Source organism: Octopus sinensis, linkage group LG2 (assembly GCF_006345805.1).
Source record: "Octopus sinensis linkage group LG2, ASM634580v1, whole genome shotgun sequence".
Lineage (NCBI taxonomy): Eukaryota > Metazoa > Mollusca > Cephalopoda > Octopoda > Octopodidae > Octopus > Octopus sinensis.
The window spans coordinates 76,255,656-76,279,485 of NC_042998.1; the positions used below are offsets into that span (position 1 = coordinate 76,255,656).

Below are 23,830 nucleotides of genomic sequence, written 5' to 3' on the forward strand. Positions count from 1 at the left end.
CACTCTTTGCTATTTAGTAAAGCCATGTAAGTCTTTTGTCTTTATATCTAACTTCTAAATGTAGTTTCCACTTCCTTGTCTATTTTTTTTCTGTATTAGTGATTTATTATTTATTTTACTTTACTCTTTGATGAAGTATCTATTTCTAGTCATTTAACAGCTACTAAGATAAGAATTTTTAAGTGTATACTGTATACATCCTGGTATTGAGAAGAGAAATACCGTATCCTTGTATGTCGTAAGAGGCTGCTAAAAAAAGTTGGTGTCAAGAAGAGTATCATCATCATCATCCTTTAATGTCCATTTCCCATGCTGGCATGGGTTGGATGGTTTGACCAGAACTGGCAAGCTGCACCAGATTCCAGTCTGATTTGGCTAATTCAAAGTCTCATCTAATCTATGCAGCTTGAAAAAGTGAATATAAAAATGATGACAATGATACTGATGATGATGATGATGTAGTAACAGTACTAGTTATTCCTGATTCTATACCAAATCCTAAATAATGCAAAACTTGACTTTTCTTTAAATGTTGGTTTTACTTTAAAATGTCAAATATTTTAATTTTCTTTAACTAAAAATTATTTTGGTGACTTTTTCTTGTCAGAGGTTCGAACTCATGGTGTTGGTTATTTCCGTTTCTCTAAAGAAGAAGTGGAAAGAAAAGAACAAATGAATTTACTTAATACATTGCGAGACCAGGTAAATATATTACTATCCACCAGTCACTTTCCCTTAATTTTATCCTTTATATTCATCTGAACTCTCTGTCTTTGTAATTTTTTCACCTGAACACACTTACCCCTCTCTCTCCTTGGTAGTGAATTGGTATGAAAAGGATGGTCTTAATTTTGCATCTTGTTGGCAACAGTGCGTAGAAGTAACTGTGTTCTGAGGGTAGTAGTGTATGTAAAAAGGGCTGCTCTTTGAGCCCAGAATGTTTTACAGGCATGGTGTGTGCTTAAGTAGCTTGCTTCCCAACCATGTGGTTCTGAATTCTGTCTCACTTAGGCAAGTGTCTTCTACTATAAAAAAACCCAGGCCAACCAAAGCCTTCTGAATGGAAACTGAAAGAAGCCTATTATATATATATATATATATATATATACATGCCTGCATGTATATGTGTATACCCCTGTGGTAGCTGTAAAAGAGCATTGTTAAACAAGCAAGGTTGTTTCCTGTCTTCCGTGAAAAACATGTCTAGCTACAGGAAAATATTATTTTGTTTGGAAATAAATGAAGGTTGATGACAGAAAGAGCATCCAACTAGAAAATCTGCTTCAACAAATTCTGTTTGATCTATGCAAGCATGGAAAAGTAGACGTTAAATGATGATGATACCACACAGTATGTGTGGGCAGCAATGTATGTGAAAAGAGATACCACTGATTAAATATGTGTGTTAATATATAGTACATTGATTGGTGAGAAGTATTTCAATTATCAGGTAATGTGAACTCATGTGTCTACCAAGATATAAAATGAATTTTATCTTTCCGCATCTATTCATTATACTTAAGTTATCCTTACTAGATCCTATATCAAGCAGACTGCTTTTCCTTCTAACCTGTTTGAAGTTATCAAGAAGTGGAGTTAATCGTCATCATCATTTAATGTCTGTTGTCCATGCTGGCATGGGTTGGATGGTTTGGCCAGAGCTGGCAAGCTGTACCAGACTCCCGTCTGATTTGGCATAGTTTCTACAGTTGGATGCCCTTCCTAATGCCAACCACTTAACAGTGTGCTGGGTGTTTTTACATTCTTTTATTCTTTTACTTGTTTCAGTCATTTGGCTGAGGCCATTCTAGAGTACCACCTTTAGTTGAACAATTCAACCCCAGGACTTATTCTATCGGTTTCTTTTGCTGAACCACTGAGTTATGGGGAAGTAAACACACCAACATTGGTTGTATAGGTGCCATGCAGTGGGACTGAACCTGGAACCATGTAGTTGGGAAGCAAGCTTCGAATGTATTTTTTTAAAGACATTTAAAGGCATGGCAGCGTGGTTAAGAAGTTTATTTTCCAGCTGCATGATTTCAGATTCAGTCTCATTGCACAGCATCTTGGGCAAGTGTCTTCTACTATAGCCCTAACCTGATTAAAGCCTTGTGAGTGGTTTTGTTAGGCTAAAAACTGAAAGAAGCTTATTGTTTATGTGTGTGCATGTATATGAATATGTATTTTTGCTTATATTTATGTTCATCTGAAAATCATTGAGATATAAGTAGTGACATTGTTATTTCTTCTGTCAACAAATCATTTTCTGGCTTTTACACCTTCAAAGATGTGTGGAAAAACAGATCCTTCACTTCAAGAGGCGATAAATATTAGTAACAAGAAATGCATCTTGCTATAAAAAAATACTTCTATTATAAATGCATCTAATGATGCTTTTGTTAAAGATAATACCTTTAGTTGTCAATTCATGCTTATATTTATGAGCCTAGTTGTCTATATACTCATTTGCAGAATTATTTGTTTGTTTTTTCTTATGGTTATTCTTTTTACATGTTCTTTCATGTAATCCCACATTATATTGTTCTGTACATGTTTTTGTGAATCCTTAGAGGTTAATACAAATTCAAAAACAACTAAAAAAGAAACCTCATTATTTTGCTGTTAGGGACACTGTGTTTCGTTTTGCAGCCATACCAGAAATTAATATGCACACCAGGAATGTGTTTCATATGCAAATTGGTCAATCCAATAATGTTACACCACTAAACTTAGTGGGTGTTTAAGCAATGTGTTCATAGATAATGGGTTGGATGTGGTGCTGAAGGACACATACACCCATTACCTATATAAACAATCGCATTGTTTATAAAGACATATTCATTTACAAAAAGTCGTAACTTTCAGTGTTGGCTCTAAAATTCCAGAGAAAATCTGTAGAGATAAACTTAAAAGTGATTATTATTTTGGTTATTATTATCATTAGAGTCAAGGCAGGTAGTTGGTAGAACTATTTAGAGCCTATAATGTCTTGCAGTATTTAATCTCATCCTTTCAGGTTCTTAATTTAAATCCTGAAAAACTCATCTTTGCCTTTCATCCCAGAAGGTTCAGTGAAGCAAGAACCTCTCTTAAATTGAGGACATCAGAATTATACTTTTTCCTTTAAATTTATCACCACTGTTAAAGTTAGAAATTATTTGTTAGCACTGCTCCATTACCAAAGATGGCTTTCAGTTTTGCTTCTGGTATATTCTTGGCACTATATCTAAATACTACTTAATCACTTGTAACCTTGTTTACACTAGACAAAAGACGAAAGAACCAAACGGGAATTATTAAAAGAAAAGCGCGATGCTATGATGGCAGCCCGTCTGAAAAAAGTCAAAGATCGTCAAAGAGCTAAACTTGGCTTACCACCTGAAGTAGAGGAGCCAACAACCGGTATGAATTTTTACAAGTTAAATTTCAAATTATGAAAATCATCTTAATTGCAATTGGTTATTTTTGGGAGTAACAGGAACAGTACTCATGCCAAATGATTTGCAGTATTATGCCTCTTGTATTTTGAGTTCAAAACCTGATGTTGCTACAAAAGTACTTTCCCTGATAGCAGCTGGGCCTATATTGTCATGGTAGGTGATGGGGACAAAAAACCAAAAGACTAATGGCAACTGGTTCCAAAATATATTGACACTTCTTTCTTGCAAAAGAATATTAACAGAAATAGAATACATTTAAAATGTTAAATCAAGAGCATATCTTTGCTAGTTGTTTTCTTCCAACATTTTAACTCAGTCTTTGCTGAATCATTATCATTTACAATGGAAAACAGACCTGTAGCATGACAGAGAAAAAGAGGAGAGCAGGGATGATATTTGAATTGGTCTATACCATGGCAGAGACAGGGGAATGTCCAAGCCAACTTGTGGTATTGCAGAGTGTGTAGGAGATATTTGAGCTGACCTGTGACAAGGTTGAGATATTTAAACCAACCTGTGACATAGTTGCAGCTTTCTAAATTGCATATACCTTATTTTTACTATAATAAAACATGAGTTTCTTGAGAGAAATTTAGCTGCAATATCGAACAATATGTGACTAGAACTTTCACAGTTGCTATAACTACTTGGCTTCACCAGCTCTGTGGATTTTTCCTGGTGATTTCATATTCATAAAGACTGGCCTTTCTCTTCAGAGAAAAAGTATAATTGAAAGTTAATCATATTGAACTTAGTCATAACTGTTGTTTTGTTCTGATCTAGCAGATTTATTTAATCACAAATATTCTAGCCATGACTATTCAATTTTTTATTCATTCAGCCACTGTATCTCTGATAAAGTGAACACTAACGTGATATAATGAATCGTTATCTCAGTTACTAATTTTGATCAAGAAAGGCAGGAAAGACAATCTAGAATTTAAATTAAGTAGTGAATATAGTTAAATGTGAGTTTGATCTTTAACTCTAAGTGACAACTCTGGATATGTTTATGTATCAATAGGCCTCATCAGCAAAGTTTAGGCTAATTTCCATATCTTAGAATGAGACACATGTACAGATTTCTCATGAATAAACATTGAGTTGCATTATAACTTAAAACAACAATGACCAAAGAAAATTACCCTGAGAGGACAGCTGAATGATGAAGTAATAGTGTTTAACTTCATGTAATGAATATATAACTACATTATCTATCCAAAGTATCTTTTTTATTTACAATGGCAAGGTGTGAGTTGAGGGAGATTCTGCTGATATATTTAACAGGTTGAGTGACTATGTAGTCTCCTTCATTGACCAGTGGGTACCCAAAAATATTCATATGGAAATATTTAAATGGATACACTCATGAAAATATTTTGAAATTTATTATAATTTATGAAATAAAGAATGAAAAGAAATTAAATCTAAAGAATTAAAAAAAAAGAAAATGAAACAAATCAGATATACTTTTATAGTTTTGTTTTAATATAATTTATCTTCAGTTTTAGATGAAAATTTAAAACAAGAAAATGAATCTGAAAAGCAGAAAGAGGAACCTGTAAAGAGAATTGAACCCCTTCCAAGAAATTCATTTCCAATGAGAGAGTGGGACATTGGAAAAGACAGTAAGGAATTTTTAGTTTATTCACTCAATTTGTTAGTTGAAGAGCTAAACAACATTCTTTTATGTCTTAACTGAGAATCTGTATTTTTAAGAATAGTTACCTTCTGTTGTTTCAGTATAACAGTCACATTTGCATTCTTTCAAACACTCCTTTGAGAAAGTAAGTTTAATCACAAACTTAATAAAAGATTTATAGAAAATCTACCAATAAGTACAACTAATTGATTACATATATTTAACAAAATATAATGAAGCGAAGTGATTTTTACAAACCATGAATTTAAAGTTTGTATCATTTTCTTTTCTTTTCCATCAGAATTTTTTGAAAGAGAAAAAGAATATTTTAAGCAAAGGCGGGATGAAAGAAATTATCAATTTGCTCCACCAGATTGTTACAATAATAATGTTTCTAAAGAAATGAATTTGCCAAAGAGACAATACAAGGATTGCTATGTACCCCAAGAAAGAAAGGAAAGTAAAATGAGCAAAAAGCAAACAGTTAAAATGGATGACAATTGTATGCAGTTAAATCCGATAGATACAGCAAATATTCCACTTCCAGGAGAGACAAGGAAACTAAATTTTGTAGATAATTCACCACTGATTTCATCAGAAAGCAGTTCTCTTCCTAATTCTACTCACCAGGAGCAACAACCAATTTTGAATTCTACTCAGCCATTTTCTCCAGTATTTACTGCTCCACCTCAGTATAATACACCAAACCAAAATACATCAAGTGTGCCACTAGAAATGCCTGTAAATTATCCTGCAGTTACATTTCAGAATGATTCAGTAAGTGAAATATCGGTTCAGCAAGATTTGTTGCCTAAACAACCTAAACCCACTATTGTAGATACAAGGTTGGTGAAAAATGTAAATTCTTTGAAGAATTACTAATTTCACACTATTCAGAACATTTGATTGGCACCTGTATCTTTAACTTATATATTCCTTTAATGATATTAAATAACTAAAACTCATTGGTTTAGTTTGTATTTTAGATATCTCTATCTAGATAAAGCAATTAAAGATAAAATGCAAACTATTAACTTTACAAAGGATAATATAGAGAAAATAAATATTTGACATAATATAAATAAGTAAAATTGCATAAACTTAATTTTCTATGTAAAGGTTTTAATGCCAAGTGTTTCATTTTCACAATTTATATAGCTAACCCAAACACAGACACAATCACATACATAGTTTTGTTCTCCCACTTGACAGTACAGCTCCCTGAAATAAAAAGAAAATAACAAATTTATTTAAAATAGCAAATAGTATAGGTATATCAGAAGTTTAAAGTTTTTTCCAGCTTATCTTGCATTTAAGTTAATCTTCTTATGGAGCAGAGAACTAATATAAATAGGAGGGGGCTAAGAATTGAACTTTAATGGACTCCTACTTACACACTAAATTCTTTGTTGAATTCATTGCCAACTCTCACAAGCTATTCATCTACACCTCTTCTTAACAGCCTCCAAATTACATAATATTCAGTGAACGGTCTTATCTAGTAAGACAATGTTAAGTATAGTAGCTTACTCTTGGCTAAGGACTTCTCTTGTAATTGCCTCACTAGGAAGAATATATTGGCTGTACTGACCTGGCACAAGCCAGAACGGCATCTTGTTTAAGTTAATGCACTTTCTAATCAGCTGTGCTATATGATTCTATTACCTTTGTAACTGGGTCCATCAATTTGATGCTTCTGTAGTTTTTTGTAATGGTAGTTGATGGTAGACCTATGCTCGTCATTGGATAAGATACCTCTTTACCATTTGACTAGCACTATCTCTACATTACCAGATTTTCAACTTCACTGTGACTATCACAGACAGACTAGCTGCTTTTAGGGCCTTCATATCCTGTGTTCTCTATATTAAGCAGCCTTTCAAATAGCATTTCCAAGTTTCTTTCTCTTCACCATCAGTGAGGATAAATGCACTATAGTATCAGATCTGACATCCTGGTTCTTTGAAATCCTACTATATCTTTTTGTGCTCATTATTGACTCAAATCAAATTCCTATATATATCAAGCAACACTGTTTGACTATCACTTAATAATAAAAAAGAATTATGAACCTGCAGTTTCATCAACAAATTTAGTAATCAATAAAAGAACTTAGGATTACTAGGGTGTTATTAACAACAATAACACATAGCTATAACAACTATTTTGTAAAAAAAGAAAAAAAGACACCTAAGTAAGGATATAACCCTTAAACTAGATTAATGATAAATGTTATGTTACCTATAATATGAGAATGTAGGAAACCATCAGTAAATGAAGAAATGAAAGCTCCAGGACAGCTTCAGTAGAAAACTAAATGTTGGCCTTCCTCACAAATGATGTGATGAAAGATACAGGTGAATGATGATATACAGTATGGCATATCCAACACATGGAAAATAACAGATATTAACATGATGATGTCAAACATTTTATTGCTCTCCTCCAGTAAGATTTATAACAATAACATTTTTTTAATGTTGACATATTTAAAATTGATAAGTTGCATACAAGCTTCTTCTCATCAACCTCATCAAAGCTTAATTCCCCAGAACTGACAGTACCCTCTGAGAGTCACTTGGTATCCATTTTGCTTCCACCAACCATATATTAAAATTCCAATTCAACTCACTTCCCCTACACAGTTGTCTTAGTTGTAGAGTTTATGAATTACAAAAAAGCTATGAACACTCTCATTCTTCCTCATAGAAACAAAACTACAACATAACCTGGAGTTATTTTAATATTCTTTTCTTACTTTGGTACAAAGCCAGCAATTTTGATAGGCAGGGAAGACAATTAACACTGACTCCAGTGTTCAACTGACACTTATTTTATTGATCCTGAAAGTATGAAAGGCAAAGTCAACCTCAGTGGAATTTGAACTCAGAACATAGACGGACAAATGCTTAGCAGCATTTTGTCTGACATGCCATTGATTCTGCTAGCTCACCATCTTGTGTTATTTTGATATTCACACCAGATTATACAAAAAACGGCAATGGTGTGCAATGACTAGGAAAATAAAATAGTTACTCCCATTACGTAAAGTCAATGTTTAAAGTATATTAAAATAAATATTAGATTCAAAGTAAAGGTGGTTTTAGGATATTAAGAATTAAAATTCTCTACACATACCATCTGTGGTGTTATCCCAGAAACATGAGCTTGCTGTATGAAGTCCAGCACCATTCTTCTGCATTATTACACAGGTAACTGAAAACAATATTCCAATTTTGTAAAATATTGATTCATTATTAAAATGATAGAGAGTACTCAAAGAAATTACTATAACAAGTAATAAGACTATAGGGGAAAATAATTCACACTTACCGATATATTTAAAAGGTTTGTTTAATTTTGTGAGTTGACTCAGGCACTGTTCAACAACATTTGATGTCCACTGATTGATTTTATTGTGTTGGTAAGCATTGGAGCCAATAACATTTTCTACAGACTGTAATAAAGAATAATTTAGTTTAAATTTAAGATGTTAATCTATATCAACAGGGAACTAAGACAATATCAGAGCATAGTTTATCTGGGGCTTAATTACTTCACTAACACATGCTTACTGTTAGTTGTCAAGAGTAGAAACTTCTTTATTCCTAGGTGATTAGCTCAGACAGAGTTCCAGCAATCATCTTCAAGCTCAGAGCACTATAACCTTATTCTTTGTTCTTTTTACAACTATCTATAACAAATTTTGAAAATACATAATAGCAAATGTACCTTTCCTCAAGAAAAGTAACATCAGAGACTCTGCCAACTTCTGGTCAAATGCTTATTTCAAATATATCAAAGACGATACAGGTAGTCCTAGTGAATCACCTACCCCATGCCTATACCAGACTACAACCAGAATAGTTTCTACAGAGCTACATCATTCTGCTTTCTTCTTGTAATTTTTGCCTCTGACCACATCTAATACAAGAAACTGTTAGTTAAGTTTCCTGCATATGGCTCAACACTTAGTTCACTGTCCCAATGCAGCCTATGATGAAAGTGTTTCCAACCCTCATTTTATGAAGTGATGTAACTCACGGTTGTTATATCTACAGCAGGTTTTTTTCACCCTTGCCTCTACCCCATACATTCTTGGAATCTCATACCTCTCTTCACTGCTTTTTAACATTCCATGTCATCCATATGGAATACATTCTGACTTACAAAATGCCAAAGATTTTTGCTAGTATTTGAATGTATTTTGTACTACTGTTATCATCAACAATACACACTACAACCATGATTTATGTACATATGAAGTTACAAGTACATATTACTTGCTAAATGTGTGTTTCAATAACCTGCTATAACAAGAACTAGCACAAAGATTTTCCGGGTATGACGTTTAATAATATATTTATCTATCTTTATATATATATATATATATATATGTAATGTAATATAATGTTAAAAATGTTGAAATAAACGGAAATATTTTTATATAAATTGTATATATTAAAGGATTAAAACATCAGAACATTGTTGTAGTGATTTTGTTGCTTGGACAAACATAGTTTACTTCTAGTCATGCTGTTATATTTATGGCCATGCACTTGGGACCAGGAAAAATGAGTAACTTTTAGTTTTCATTTATCATGTGCACCCTCAAATCTTAGGTTTAAAAATATAAAAGATTGTATATTATATATGAATAAATAGACACAGGCGTGGCTATGTGGTAAGAAGTTTACTATCCAGCCATATTGTTCTGGGTTCAGTCCCACTGTATGACATCTTGGGCAAGGCTGACCAAAACCTTTTGAGTGGATTTAGTAAATGGAAACTGAAAGAAGCCTATTGTTTATGTATGTATATATTAATATGAGTTTAAAGGGATATATTATCAGGCCAGATACTGTAGTAACTCTCAGTTATGTTCCAGGTTATGGCTAACCGCATCGATTACTATTTAACGTCTATTACAGCTAGTTGTCACTCACACAGTAAATTTCTCTGAAGGCTAATAACACGTTCACTTCACTGGATAGTAATAATCATCTGGAGTGTATACTAGCAATAATTACGATGATAGAGAATATGGAGACTGGTATATCCTTACAATTTATTTCATTTCACAATGTCATACAACATATTTTTATGGTTATGATGACCTACATGTGTTTCCACTACATGGAATATGGGCAGTTGCATATGCATATGCAGCTTCATTCAGGGTTTTTCAACCAGCTTGGCTCGAAGCAAACTCAATTCAGTTAGTTGTTTATTGATTAGGGTTCAAAGGGAAGTGAGGGGAGATTGTTTTGAATCTGAAATCTGATCTCTTTTTGGAAACTTGTGTGGTTGACCACGGTTTCACACCAGGTGCTGGCCAAAGTCAAGATTCTGTCTCATTAAGTCAAAGTTTATGTTACTGTTTTGGCAGGCTTCTTAGTGTATTGTAGTAGATGGATACTTAATAAGCTTACTTTCAAGTATAGTTCTTGTAATGTATTTTATTTTAGGGTTGTTTAGTTCTATGTTATGTTCTTAGTTATTCAGATATTTTCGTGGCTGTCATACAGCATAAAAATACGATCCTCCTGTATTTCCTTTTACCCAAAGCCAGGAACTTTTCAGCACCCACTTGTATGTATAGCTATGTGTTTGACTGACTGTATTTCTTAACTTTGTTGAAGATATGTAGTTGCTTAGAGCTGAAGTATTTTTAGTAAATCCATGATCAAAGATGTTTCTGGCATGACCATCACCACTTTTAATGAGACATAGTGTATCTCAGACTACATTATCCAATGTGTCCTTCCTTTTTTAAAATGACAGGGTCTGATTTGAGTTGTGCAATGGTGATTCAGTTCAAAATAACTTCCAGGGCTGAAAAAGAAGTCAAGACTAAGAGTTCTAATGGTCTTACCTCCTTAATTATGTTAGTAACATCATCAACCACAAATGTGTTCTGAAATATAATAAACATAAATATTTAGATTCAAGTAAACTTATACAAAAGTGAATGAGATTCATTAAAAAATTTTATTTATTGCTTAAATATATTTTACATTTGTTTTTATATTGCTAATATATTATTATTATACTCTGTTGTGTCTGGGGAGAGTCATTTTCTTTTTGTGCCTTATAATGTAACACACTCACTGGTAAAATTTCCACTTATTCCTTATTTTTATTTTCCTAAAATTTTTGTTGCGTCTTGCAACCTTTTGAATAGTTTTGACTCTGTCCGTTATTTACACTGTGTTAGATGTATGTTTTAATGAAGTGGAGCTGTCGGGTAGCTATCTTGATTTTCAGACAGCAGAACACGTGTTTCTCAATGTCTTGCTAGCTTGGCTAAAGCTTATTATATTTCGTTTTTGGACTTGGTTTGCAAGATTCTTTATATGAGTTCATGTGTTGAAACATATTCTGTTGTGTCTAGAGAGAGTCATTTTCTTTTTGTGCCTTATAATGTAACACACTCACCAGTAAAATTTCCACTTATTTCTCATTTTTATTTTCCTAAAATTTTCGTTGCGTCTTGCAACCTTTTCAATAGTCTTGACTGTCCATTATTTACTGTGTTAGATGCATGCTTTAATGAAGTGGAGCTGTCAGGTCAACACACGAACTCATATAAAGAATCTTGCAAAACAAATCCCCAAACGAAATATTATTATACTATTATTTAGTATGCTCTGCTGGATGTGTAATGTCAGTCTGCATACACGACAAAATATAAGCACTCTGAGAGTAAAGTTGGACATAAGAAGCATAAGATGTGGCGTGCAAGAGAGATGACTGCACTGGTATGGTCATGTGTTATGCATGAATGAAGACAAATGTGTGAAGAAGTGTCACACCCTAGCAATAGAGGGAACCTGCAGAAGAAGAAGACCTGGGATGAGATGATGAAGCATGACCTTCAAACGGGCCTCACAGAGGCAATGATAAGTGACCGAGATCTTTGGAGATATACTGTGCTTCAGAAGACCTGGCAAACCGAGTGAGATCATAGACATGGCCTATGCCAGTGTCACATAACTGGCCCATTTAAGAGTACCCTTCAATTGCAAGCAATATGCTGTGCTTGAGAAGACCTGTTGAATCAAGTGAAATCGTTGTCGTGGCTAATACCAGTATCGCCTGATTGGCACCCATGCTGGTGGCACGTAAAAAGCACCATTTGAGCATGGTCAATGCAAGTGCTGTGAGATTGGCTCCAATGCTGGTGGCACATAAAAAGCATCCATTACACTCTCAGAGTGGTTAGCATTAGGAAGGGTATCCAGCTGTAGAAACCTTGCCAGATCAGATTGGAGCCTGGTGCAGCCTCCTGGCTTGCCAGTCCTCAGTCAAACCATCCAACCCATGCCAGCATGGAAAGCAGACGTTAAACGATGATGGTGATATATTACTAATAGAATATATTAATATATGAATATACATCTAAAAATTTGATTGAGCAGAGGTTATATTGCTCACTGGAATAAATATTGTGGTATAGATTCATTTTTAGTTAGCGTATGTGACAAGGGTAGTAGAAAATGATATCAAAGGGCTAGAACAGGAGCTAGATGACAAGTTTAACTAGAGCAGAAATAAACTAAAAGCAGAAGGCTTGTCAGTATTCTGCATCATAAAGATCAGAGGTATGAAGTGTGACAGAAATAGTAAAGCAGAGTGTCAGAGAGAATGAAGACATTCTTCAGGAAAACTGCATTCAAGATGGCAGTGATACCGCTTTGATACTGAGGGTAAAGAGTTTTGGAAATGTTACAATGAGTAGTTGCGGGATATGGAAAATGTATAGGAAAAATAACCACCTCAACTATACCCAACAGAAAGACCAGTGGTGAACAGCTAAATGCTCAAAACCCTTTAACATTTAAACAAACCATATCCTGCCATAAATATTCCATCTGTTTTATGTTCAAACTAGCCAGATTCAGCCTCTCACACCTACCCTACAATATCATTCTAAAATAAACAATCACATTATCGAAATCTTGAAGCTATGAGAGAATGCATGATTAATTTAAAACAATGTGAATAATTAAGCATTATATTTGATAGAGTAATCTGAATGCTAAAGGGTTAAGAAAAATATGGGAAGCAGCAAATTCAATGGAAATAGTTAAGATGCAGAAAATATAGGCAAAGTAAGGCTTAAGCTAGTCACCGACATAATTAACCAGGTAACAAAAGGAGATATCATACCAAATGACTAGCATAGCAGTATAATCATTGACTGTTACAAGAGTAAAAGAAATGTCCCAGAAAGAAGCAACTGCAGAAGTATCAAACTGATGGACAAGAAAAATATAACATTACTAGATATAGTGTACAAAAGAGTCAACTGCATTGGTAGATATAATACATTTGGATAATGATAGCTGGATAAAGAAATACCAAGAAATCCATATGAAGATGGAGGGAGATATGGAAATAAGTGGTGAAAGCTAATCTTAGGATGCCAAGCCTTAAAAAGGAGATGACAAAGAAATGGTAGGATGCTATTAGAGAGGATTCATCCAACCCATGCAAGCATGGAAGAGTAGATATAAAAGTGATGATAATGATGATTGTTATTTGCAGTGAACAGTCATGTTGTACAGAACTGCTCACAGTTGATCCTTTCCTGGATTACTCAATGAAAATTTTTTTGTACTTCTTTTCATTACCAAAGGGTTTGGGAATATTTAAACAGCAACCCATTAGAAAGGAATTGTCCTCAACTTTAAAAAACAGTTACAATTTAAGAAAAAGAAAAAAAAAACCATAGCAAAATGACAAAAAGCACCTCCAATAGCAATTTGTCATTTTCCAGAGTTGTGAGCCATAAATGTGTGCCGGTGGCACATAAAAAGCACCCACTACACTCACAGAGTGGTTGGTGTTAGGAAGGGCATCCAGCCGTAGAAACATTGCCAGATCAGACTGGGCCTGGTGCAGCCTTCTGGCTTCCCAGACCCCAGTTGAACCGTCCAACCCATGCTAGCATGGAAAACGGACGCTAAACGAAGATGATGATGATGAAATAACTATACATGAACCAACTCCAGGCAAAAGAGAAAGCATGGAAGAAGTATTTTGCAAAAGAGAGTACCTTCTAGCTGAAGAATTATCCAAAAATGGGTAAGAAAGAAAGCAACATACTTCTGTTTTTCAACATATGAAGTGGGGTTTCCATATATATACAAAAACTGAAAGGAAGCAAGGCTGATGTGTGGTCATATGCATTCTACTCTGACAGGTGTTGAGCATATCTAAGTGTGTGTTTGTTATTTAAGACTGAAGCTGAGGTGAGAAGAGCAAACCTTCTGGCAGTATGGTGCTGCAATACTAAAGTAGAAGAAATAAGAGATTAAGACCAGAGAAAATGGTGCTTATGTGAACTTTTGTCTCATAATTTCCTTTGTGGCACACTTCTCACAGGTTGTGAGTGTAGTAGTGGCCTGTAACAATATGCCATCATGTAGGATCTGCATGACTATAAATGTCTTAGATAATCTCTGAAGATCACAATGTTATTCCAGAGTTATATCCCACAGTGTGAAAACAGATCTGAGAAATACTGAATTAAAAAGTAGTCATATCAAAGAGGCATTAGTAGTAAGGAACTCTGGATTAGCAACTGACCCTATATCATTGCTTTGTATTTTTATTAATTGATTAAATGTCTCTTGCTATGAATGTTGTGGAGACAAAGTAAGCCACAACACTTCCTACAATTTCCTAGATGCCAAAAGCCCAAACTAAATTTATGGGACAATTCTTCTTCCTTTTCTCTACCATCTGTGAACTCTGATCTAATCTAAATCCCCACACATTCCATGCAACAACCTATTCTGTATCATTCAAAGACACAAATCTCATAACCTATCTCAGTTATTCAGATTACATGTTTACTGAAACTTCAGCTCCAAAAGATAGGGTCAGTGCTTCTTGCTATTGTTTCCTACGTGTACACACATTTTATAGGAGATCTGCAGTGGTTACTCAATACAAGTTCTCACGTGGTAAAACGGGCTAACGTTCCTGATAACAGTAAAGCTTTTGATTGTATCAGACATGTGGATTTCTTGTCAAAGTTGTCCATTCAAGGACTTCATCCATCTTTTGACTCTTGGGTTGGTGGCTTCTTGTTAGATTGCAATTTTGCAGCCTGTCTTAATGGGCCTCTCTCAACACTTAGGCTATCAACTCTGGTGTACTTCAGGGTAAGGCTTTTGTCCCCTGAACTCTTTCTTCTCTCAATTAACAATTTACTTGCCATCACCTCTAACAATGTCCACTCCTATGCATATAATACCACCTGTCATTTCTCCTCAACTTCTACTGCCATAGTGTGATCCACACGCAACCTAGATGTCACCAGCTGGAGGAATCTGTCTCATAACTGTATCCAGTATCATTTACTTGGTGGTGGCTTTTGTTTTGAAGATTTGCCTTTCTTATCATGCTAGGCCTGTAAGTTGGTGAAGGTACATTTTTTAGGTACTTAGGTGGTGTTTGACTCAGAACACCAAGCTGGATCAAATATTGCAAGGTCCAGCTTTATAGTTGTACCAATCCTTTGCTTTGATACTTTTGGATTGGTACTTTTTTCACTGATAACAAAATGATGAAAGGCAAAGTTGATTTTGGTGAGATTTGATTTCAGAGCACAGAATCAGAACAAATACTGCTCTGATGTCTCTGCTAATCTACTACCTAGACATCTCACTTGAAATCTGCATGATTCTGAAAATACTTCATACCTTGATAACTATTAACTATCTACAAAACTGAAGTTCATGATGGGCCACTGCTCTAACATCTAGGATGATGTTGCTGACATACCAGCAAACATACTAGCCTATATGTAAATACAAGTCTCTTGACTAACTGGCATGAAGTCACTCATAGACACAATCCTATTTCTAGTTTATAGATACATTAACTCCTCATTTTACCTTTTCTACTGTTTCTATCATCACTGCTGTTCCTTGGAGTAGGTTGGTCTTGTACTGCCTCCATTCAGGCACTCTTAATTTACTTCTATCTTATGACCCATATAGTGCCCACCATGGCCCAAGTTCTTTTCTGATCATTATTACCAGGCTTTCTTCTTCAAATGCCATGGGTAAAGACTTTTTCAAATCAAACCAATTAAAAGAGAAAAAGCTACCAATTATTCAGTGGGTGCTATTTCACCTTAATTGGATTTGTAAGTGTATGATGCAAGCAATTATCTTCCAAGCAATCAACAATAGTTACAGTATCTTTACTAGTTCAATGTTTTCTAATGAATTGAACTTAGAATGTTTAAGATCCTGATGAATTTGGAAACAGAAATTTTTTTAGTTTTGATGTTATGTATTATATTGGTTTAACCCTTTCGTTACCAACCTGGCTGAAACCAGCCCTAGCTCTGAGTACAAATGTCTTGTTTTCATAAGTTTTGAATTAAAATCTTCCACCAAACCTTAGTCACAATCTATGTTCCTAACACTAGCTAAATGATAACTAAGTTATTTTACTAAATTCTTTGTTATATTTAAAGTAATTGAAAGAAACACTGAGCATCTCAAAATAAATACAGTAACAAAAGGGTTAAATGTTAAAAAGTTTCCGTCAAGTTTTACAATGATTTATGAACTTGATTGAGGAATACTGACAAAACCTTGAAACTTGTTACCCCCAATTTAAAGGTGCCTTCTGTGAACTCGAAAGTATTAGTGACAACACTACAGAAAGAAAAAAAACATGTATTTTTCATTTGTACAGATAAATTTGATCTTAGACTTTCCACTGCAATATTTTGTTTAGTTACTGGATTCATTAAATACATTTATAATGATATAGTTATTATCATTCACTTTAAGTGATTATTTTATATACACCAGTAGTCATGCCTTCATCAAAGTATGTCATATTTGTAGTTTTACAATACATAAAAGAATGAAATATACAAAACAGAAGTAACACAATACTCAAGATGTAATTAGGGTTTCAAATTCTAGCACAAGGCCAACAATTTTTAAGTGGGAGGAAGTTAGTCTATTAAAACACTCAACTGATCCTTATTTTATTGACCCCGAAAAGATGAAAGGTAAAGTTGACCTTGGCAGAATTTGAACCCAGAATGTAAAGTGCTGGAAGAAATGCTGCTAAGCATTTTGTCCAGCATGCTAATGATTCTTCTGGCTGGAGACACAAAAACAAATTGCATGACAACTCTGTTCTATGAACAATCTTTTCTAAGTTTGTAGGCAGTACAGATATCAACAATCTTTTCTATTTTCTAAAGCTTGAAATTGGCATGTATCTTTTACAATGTTATTCTTATTGTGTATTTCAGTTTACAAATGACGGAGGTTCTTTACTTTATATTATCCTACTTGAATGTTAGAATCAACCTTGTGTATCAGCTATGTTCCTAAATAACTATGAAACTGCATACGTGGTTAGTAATGGGTAATCTATGTCAGTTTAGTTATTTTGTTTTGTTATCCTAAAATGTTTTTTTTTTACATCATTTTCCCCTATTTGTCTTGATTGACTGACAATTTGGTAAAGTACTTAATTTGTAAGTCATTTCTGTATTTTGTTTTTAGAATTTCCAGAGCACTAATCACAATGGGCACTACTGCTATCTCTGCGCTTTATTCCATGTCATTTCTATTTATAAGCGTTTGTCCTTTGTTGTTTAGCCCCAGGCAGCCCCAATCAAGCAGATTTATGACTGAAGGTAATTCAGCAATGCCCATCCTATTTTATTGTCAAACATAATGTATCTCATCATCATTTAACATCTGTTTTCCATGTTGGCATGGGTTGGATGGTTTGACAGAATCTGACAAGATACAGGGCTGCATCAAGCTCCAATGTCAGTTTGAGCATGGTTTCTATGGTAGGATTCCCTCCTAATGCTGATCACATTGCACTATGTACTGGGCACCTTTCTGTGCTGCTGACACTATGCAATAGAAATAGTAAGGCAAATCTTTTTTAAACAAGGCAAGAAAGGTAACTGGTCTCTCAGGAAAAACTATTGAAATGTTTAAAATATATAGCTAAAAGGGCATGGGCTTCTCAACTGCATAGTTAATCAAAAATTACAAGAAGGTATCATTCTCATTAACTGATGTAGCAGTATCATTGTCAATTGATACAAAAACAATGGAGATGCACTAGAGAGAGGAAATTACAGAAGAATTAAATTGTTGGGCCACAATATGAAAGTTACAGAAAGAGCCATAGTTCAATTGATTAGGATGCAAAGTAGCCAGAATGAGATGCAGTTCAGCTTTGTGCCGGGAAGAAGCACTACTGATGTCATCTTTCTAGAGGAATAACTGTAGGACAAGTACTAAGCTAAGAGTAAGCTACCATACTCGAGATCTTTGTCAAGGTGCCTCACTGCTAGAAGTAGGCAAATAACTCTGTAAACTATACACAGAAATACAGTCAGCAAGGTGAAAATCAGTAATAAGTATAGTGGTGAATTTAGCATGCAGTAGGGGCTCACTTGGGTTCAGTTTTGAGTCTCCTTTTTATTTATCATAACCCTCCAAGCCATAACTGAGGAGTGTGAGACCAGTTGTTCATAGGAACTCTTATATGCTGATGACTGAGTTCTTATAGTGGAGTCTGTAGTAGAATTATAAGAAATTTCAGATATAGAAGCAAAACCTAGATCAAGAGGCCTCAAAGTAATCTTAGCAAAGATCTAAGTTTTAGTAAGTAGGAAAGAAGATAGAACCAAACTAATCAGTTTGCAGTAGCATGCTTCATCTTAGTTCTCATGGTTATGTTGGTACTATTTTACTGTTACTTATATAATGCCAGACAATTTGCTGGCGACACTATACTGTTGCTAAGTTATGTATCTGTACATATTCGGATTTAACTTATACTGGGTAACCTTTATATATGTTACCAAGTGTTTCTTCAAAATTTACACCTGGCTTTTTCTAGTTTTATATCATACATATTTTGTTTTATTATATTTTAGTTCATCTTAGATTTCATGATTATGTTGGTACTATTTTACTGTTACTTATATAATGCCAGACAATTTGCTGGCGACACTATACTGTTGCTAAGTTATGTATCTGTACATATTCGGATTTAACTTATACTGGGTAACCTTTATATATGTTACCAAGTGCTTCTTCAAAATTTACACCTGGCCTTTTCTAGTTTTATATCATATGTATTTTGTTTTATTTGGTTTGTATTTTTGTTAATATTATTTACTAAACTTTGTACAAGGACTACAATGTTTTTGGGTGGGGTTAGGGATTATACTTACTTTATTAATACCAGAAAAATATATATAAAAAGAAAGAACTGAATGAGATTTGAACATAAAACATGATGGGATGTAACAAAACACTCTAAAGATTTTCATCCAACATTCAGCTGTTTCTACAACTCATTAAATACTGAACAGTTTCTGTCTTAGTTAATCTGTTTCTGTATGTTTTATTTGACTTTTAACCCTTTTGCATTTAAACTGGCCATATCCGGCCTAAATATTCTACTTGTTTTATGTTCAAACTGGTCAGATCTGGCCTCTCACATCTACCTTACAATGTCATTGTGAAAATCAACAATCACATCATTGAAATTTTAATGCTATGAGATAAAGCATGCTTAATTCAAATCAATTTCAAAAAGTATGTATTACATTTGACAGAGTAACCTGAGCACTAAAGGGTTAAACTATTTATGGTGTTCTCATAAGTTATTTGGGATTTCCTCCACTTTGGGTGAAATAGTTACGAGGGGCGTTCAATAAGTAATGTCCCTGACCCACTCCCCATAGCAGTAGAGCAACGACACTTGGCACAGTTATTAGTCTTTTCCTACATAGGAACTACCCAGAGTTATGCATTTCTCCCATCGTTTAATACAGCTCTGGAGACCGTTTTTGTAGAAGACCCCAGCTTGGTCCTCCAACCACGACGTGACTTCAGAAATCAAGGCTGCATCATCTGGGAAACGCTTTCCTTTCAAAATCAACTTCATGGCTGGGAAGAGGTGAAAATCAGAGGGTGCAAGGGGAGGAGTTCATAGCTGCACGCCTGTGCTTCTGATCTGGCGACACGTGAGTTGTGGACCAGAGCGTTGTCCTGCAGGAGGAGGATGCCTTTGCTGATCTTGCCCCGCCTCTTGATTTTGATAGCTTCTCTTAATTTCCTCAAAAGTGAAGCATAATAGGCTCCTGTAATTGTGGTACCCTTTGCCAGGAAATCTGTCATCACTACTCCGTCCTGGTCCCAGAAGACTGTGAGCATAACCTTGTCAGCGGAGGGCTGCACCCTTGCCTTCTTTGGAGGAGGTGAGTCATGGTGCTTTCACTGCATTGACTGGGCTTTGGTCTATGGATCATAGTGATGGACCCAGGTTTTATCCTGTGTGATCAGTCTTTTGAAAAATTTTGACTCATCTTCTTGGCACACCTCCAAATTCATCCCCGAGCACTCAACGCGTTCTTGCTTCTGGAAAGGTGTGAGCAACCTGGAAATCCATCTGGCAGACACCTTTTGCATATGCAAATGGTCATGAATGATAGTTTCCACAGACCCGGTACTAATCTTGACCTTATGGGCTATTTGGCGAATAGCTATGCGTTGACCTTCCAAAATGGCAGCCTCAACTTGACGGACAGACGTCTCATCAACGGCAGAAGGGGGCGACCAGATCTGGGAGCTGTTTCCACAGAGTTCCGACTATGTTTGAATTCACAATGCCAGCGTTTTACAAGGTCATATGATTGGGCATCATCACCATAAGTTACTTTCATTTCATCAAAAGTCTCCCGTGGTGTGCGTCCTTTCAAATACAAAAACCGGATCACTGCTCGACACTCAACAGGCTCCATTTCACACTTGACTCAGTTCAAACACCTGTAAATCAGAAACCACAATTAGTTCAGAGCTGTAATTCGCCACTTAATCTATAGAGGTATAAATAAGTGCACATGCAAAATTTCAGCTAGATCAAACAACTGCAAGTGGGTCAGGGGCATTACTTATTGAACGCTCCTCATATGTGTCTATAAAGTAATTCAGCCTGCCAATTAGATTATTGACTTTGTAAAGCCTCTAAGTATAATCTGTATTACATTCTTCAAAGACAAATTAGGGGGTTGCCTTCATAACTCCAAGATATTCAGGTTATGTAAATTTCTGTCTTACTTTCTAGATTACCTGATATTTTCTTCCAGAAGTGAGTTATTACTTTTGATGTTATTTATTTCATTTTAACAAGAGGAAAAACATGGGATGTGTAAAATTCATACCTAGTCAAAGAACATTAGAGGGCATAAGGTACTTCCCTATCTCTTTCTTAGGCTACAACCTCAAATCTCACTAAGATTGATTTTCATCCTTCCATGTCTCATGAATACAAAAGGAATAAATTCATAAGTAAACGATACTGATCTTGAAGACTTTTTGATCTGATTTTCTCTTGGTCAGCTTTTACACCAGAATTCAATGTCAAAAATAGAAAAGAAAGCAATCATCACCCTTTTGATGTCCATTTTTTCATGACAGCAAGTATTACTATTTGCACGTTATTATTAGCAGCAATTTATTTGTTCAAACTAGTGTATTTTCAAAACTTTTAATACCAGTCTACTTCTTCAATCAGCTTCCCACATGAACCAATATTGCACACAGAATAAACCAGTGTTTTGTAGACACAAGACTAAGGACTGAAAAGGGAGCAGACAAATAGCCAGAATTTATAAAATTATGTTGATTTTAACCTTATCCAACACTAAGGCAAAGAAAGAATTATATTTGATGCAAATTATGTTTTTGACCACCAGGATGATTCATACACAGCTCATTTCTCCCCACTTCTTCATTGTCGCTTGGCCTGCTAGAAATATCAACCAAATCTGCCTGAACTTACATCCTATTACCTTAACAAAGGGCACATTGGATATGTAGTTCTAGATGCACTCTGTTAGAATGTAAGAGAGTGGTTACCTTTTTTTTTTAAGAGTGGAATACCTTAATTATAGGTTTGTTGGATGAGTGCTAAACCACTCTAGGCGAACATTTAGTTAGAAAAAAGTAAATGTAGCAAGACTTCCCTTTGTACCCTCCTCCCTTTATTTTTTTTTATTACGACTTACCTACTCCTATTAATCAATCAAATGGTAAATTTACAGTTCCTACATCAATTGAAAAATGAATGCATAAAATGTTTTCCAACGTTCAAATTATAATATACAAAGAGCAATCATTCCCTTTCTCTTTCTACACATATCAGAAATAACAGTCTGGTATATTGTAAATATAAGTGATAGTATTTTACAACAAATTTTGTCCGTATAAAAGAATTGTGCATCATTACACAGAGAATGTTGATTAAGATTTAAAACCAGCAATACTATATGTAGCTACGTATGACTGACTACCTCATTGAATATAATTCATTTCCAAACAACGATAAAAGAGTCTTCCAGAAATCTCTTTTACTTCTTTTTGTCACACATTATATATATATATATATATATATATATATATATATATATATATATATATATATATATATATCACAAATAGGTCGTCTCAGATTTGTTGCCTTGCAGCTAATCTAATGATAATCCGGTTAGAAAATAGCAGTTAACGAGATACCTTAGCAACATACAAAAATGTCATTTCTGATATGTATAAAAAAAACGGAAAAAAAAAAGGTTGTGTTAACTGTTTGTATAATAATATAATTTGAGCGTGGGAAACAGTTAAAGTGGCTTTATTTTTTAGAAATGTCACTGAAGTGTGAGCGCGTGTGTACATCTGGGTGTGTATTTGAGTGAAAGTGTGTATATACGTCATCCTGTGTCCGACAAAGGAAAAGACTTGAGATGATTCTGTTTAGCTTCAGTCAAGATATTTAGAACTGAAATAATATATATTTCATACGATAAAATGATGAAATATTAGATTTAGTGAGATATAATGATATGTTGTATGACAGAACACTTTTCGTTTCCATAAAAGTTTCGTAATACAGTAGAATCTAGAAAGTTGCAGAAAAATTTACTGGTATTGAAAATTTTAAATATCGAAAAATAAAAAAAAATGTCAAAGTGCACAAATAAATGTCTAAGTGATTTTAGTGGTTAAATAAATTACAAGAGACTAAACAGGGGGACTAGAAATAGAAGTCAAATCTTGCTCAATTTACATCCTATCCATTTAAAAGGGAGGCTATATGAGGTACTGTAGACCCAGATTTGAAGATAGGATGGTCACAGCTGGAACGCTTATAATCATCGATTTCCTCATTATAGCTAACCTTACAGCTAAACAGCTAGTGACCAAATAGAATAGTGACTGGGATAGAAATGACTTACTTCTTCAGAACCTTGTAAATCGTCCATGTCGTTTTATAAATTCGAATGTATAGAGAAAAATATTTTTGAGAAAAAATGAAAAACAATTTTTAGGTTGACAACAAACACTCGCAGTGTCACACGAGATTCTCATTGGCAACGAGGGGAGAGCACTCTCACGCCAGTCTATGCAACACAACCTTAATTACGAAAGTAGCGGATACGTATGAGAAAATGCACCGACAGTAAACGATCAATTTTATTATTAGTTGCGTAAAATGTATTTAAAGGGATTAGTTGAACAAAGTGCACGTTCCTCTTTATCATTTAATAAATAATAAAATATGTATGTAACACAATTTATACGTGAATAATTAAGCATATAACGTACCTTTCTATTCAGTGCTCAGGTAACTGAGTTTGAGCGTGGTTTCTATGGTAGGA

The 23,830-nt window shown here is 34.5% G+C and overlaps 2 protein-coding genes across 2 annotated transcripts in view; one reads left to right on the forward strand and one right to left on the reverse strand.

The window, feature by feature from the left end:
• LOC115224943 (coiled-coil domain-containing protein 174) overlaps positions 1-6,050 on the forward strand; it is an 18,456-nt gene extending 12,406 nt beyond the window's left edge. The window contains exons 8-11 of the mRNA XM_029795882.2: positions 608-702; positions 3,270-3,405; positions 4,949-5,071; positions 5,387-6,050. Coding sequence (XP_029651742.1) covers positions 608-702; positions 3,270-3,405; positions 4,949-5,071; positions 5,387-5,967 — 935 coding nt within the window. The 3' untranslated portion in view covers positions 5,968-6,050. The remainder of the gene's footprint in view (positions 1-607; positions 703-3,269; positions 3,406-4,948; positions 5,072-5,386) is intronic.
• Positions 4,911-23,564, reverse strand: LOC115228157 (dynein light chain Tctex-type 1). Its single transcript, XM_029798807.2, has 5 exons — positions 23,408-23,564; positions 10,961-11,002; positions 8,419-8,542; positions 8,224-8,301; positions 4,911-6,306 (listed from the first exon to the last, which is right to left on the reverse strand). Exons 1-5 carry the CDS (start codon positions 23,432-23,434, stop codon positions 6,236-6,238), a joined length of 342 nt encoding a protein of 113 aa, XP_029654667.1. The 5' UTR covers positions 23,435-23,564; the 3' UTR covers positions 4,911-6,235.
• Between the last annotated feature and the right edge of the window lie 266 nt (positions 23,565-23,830).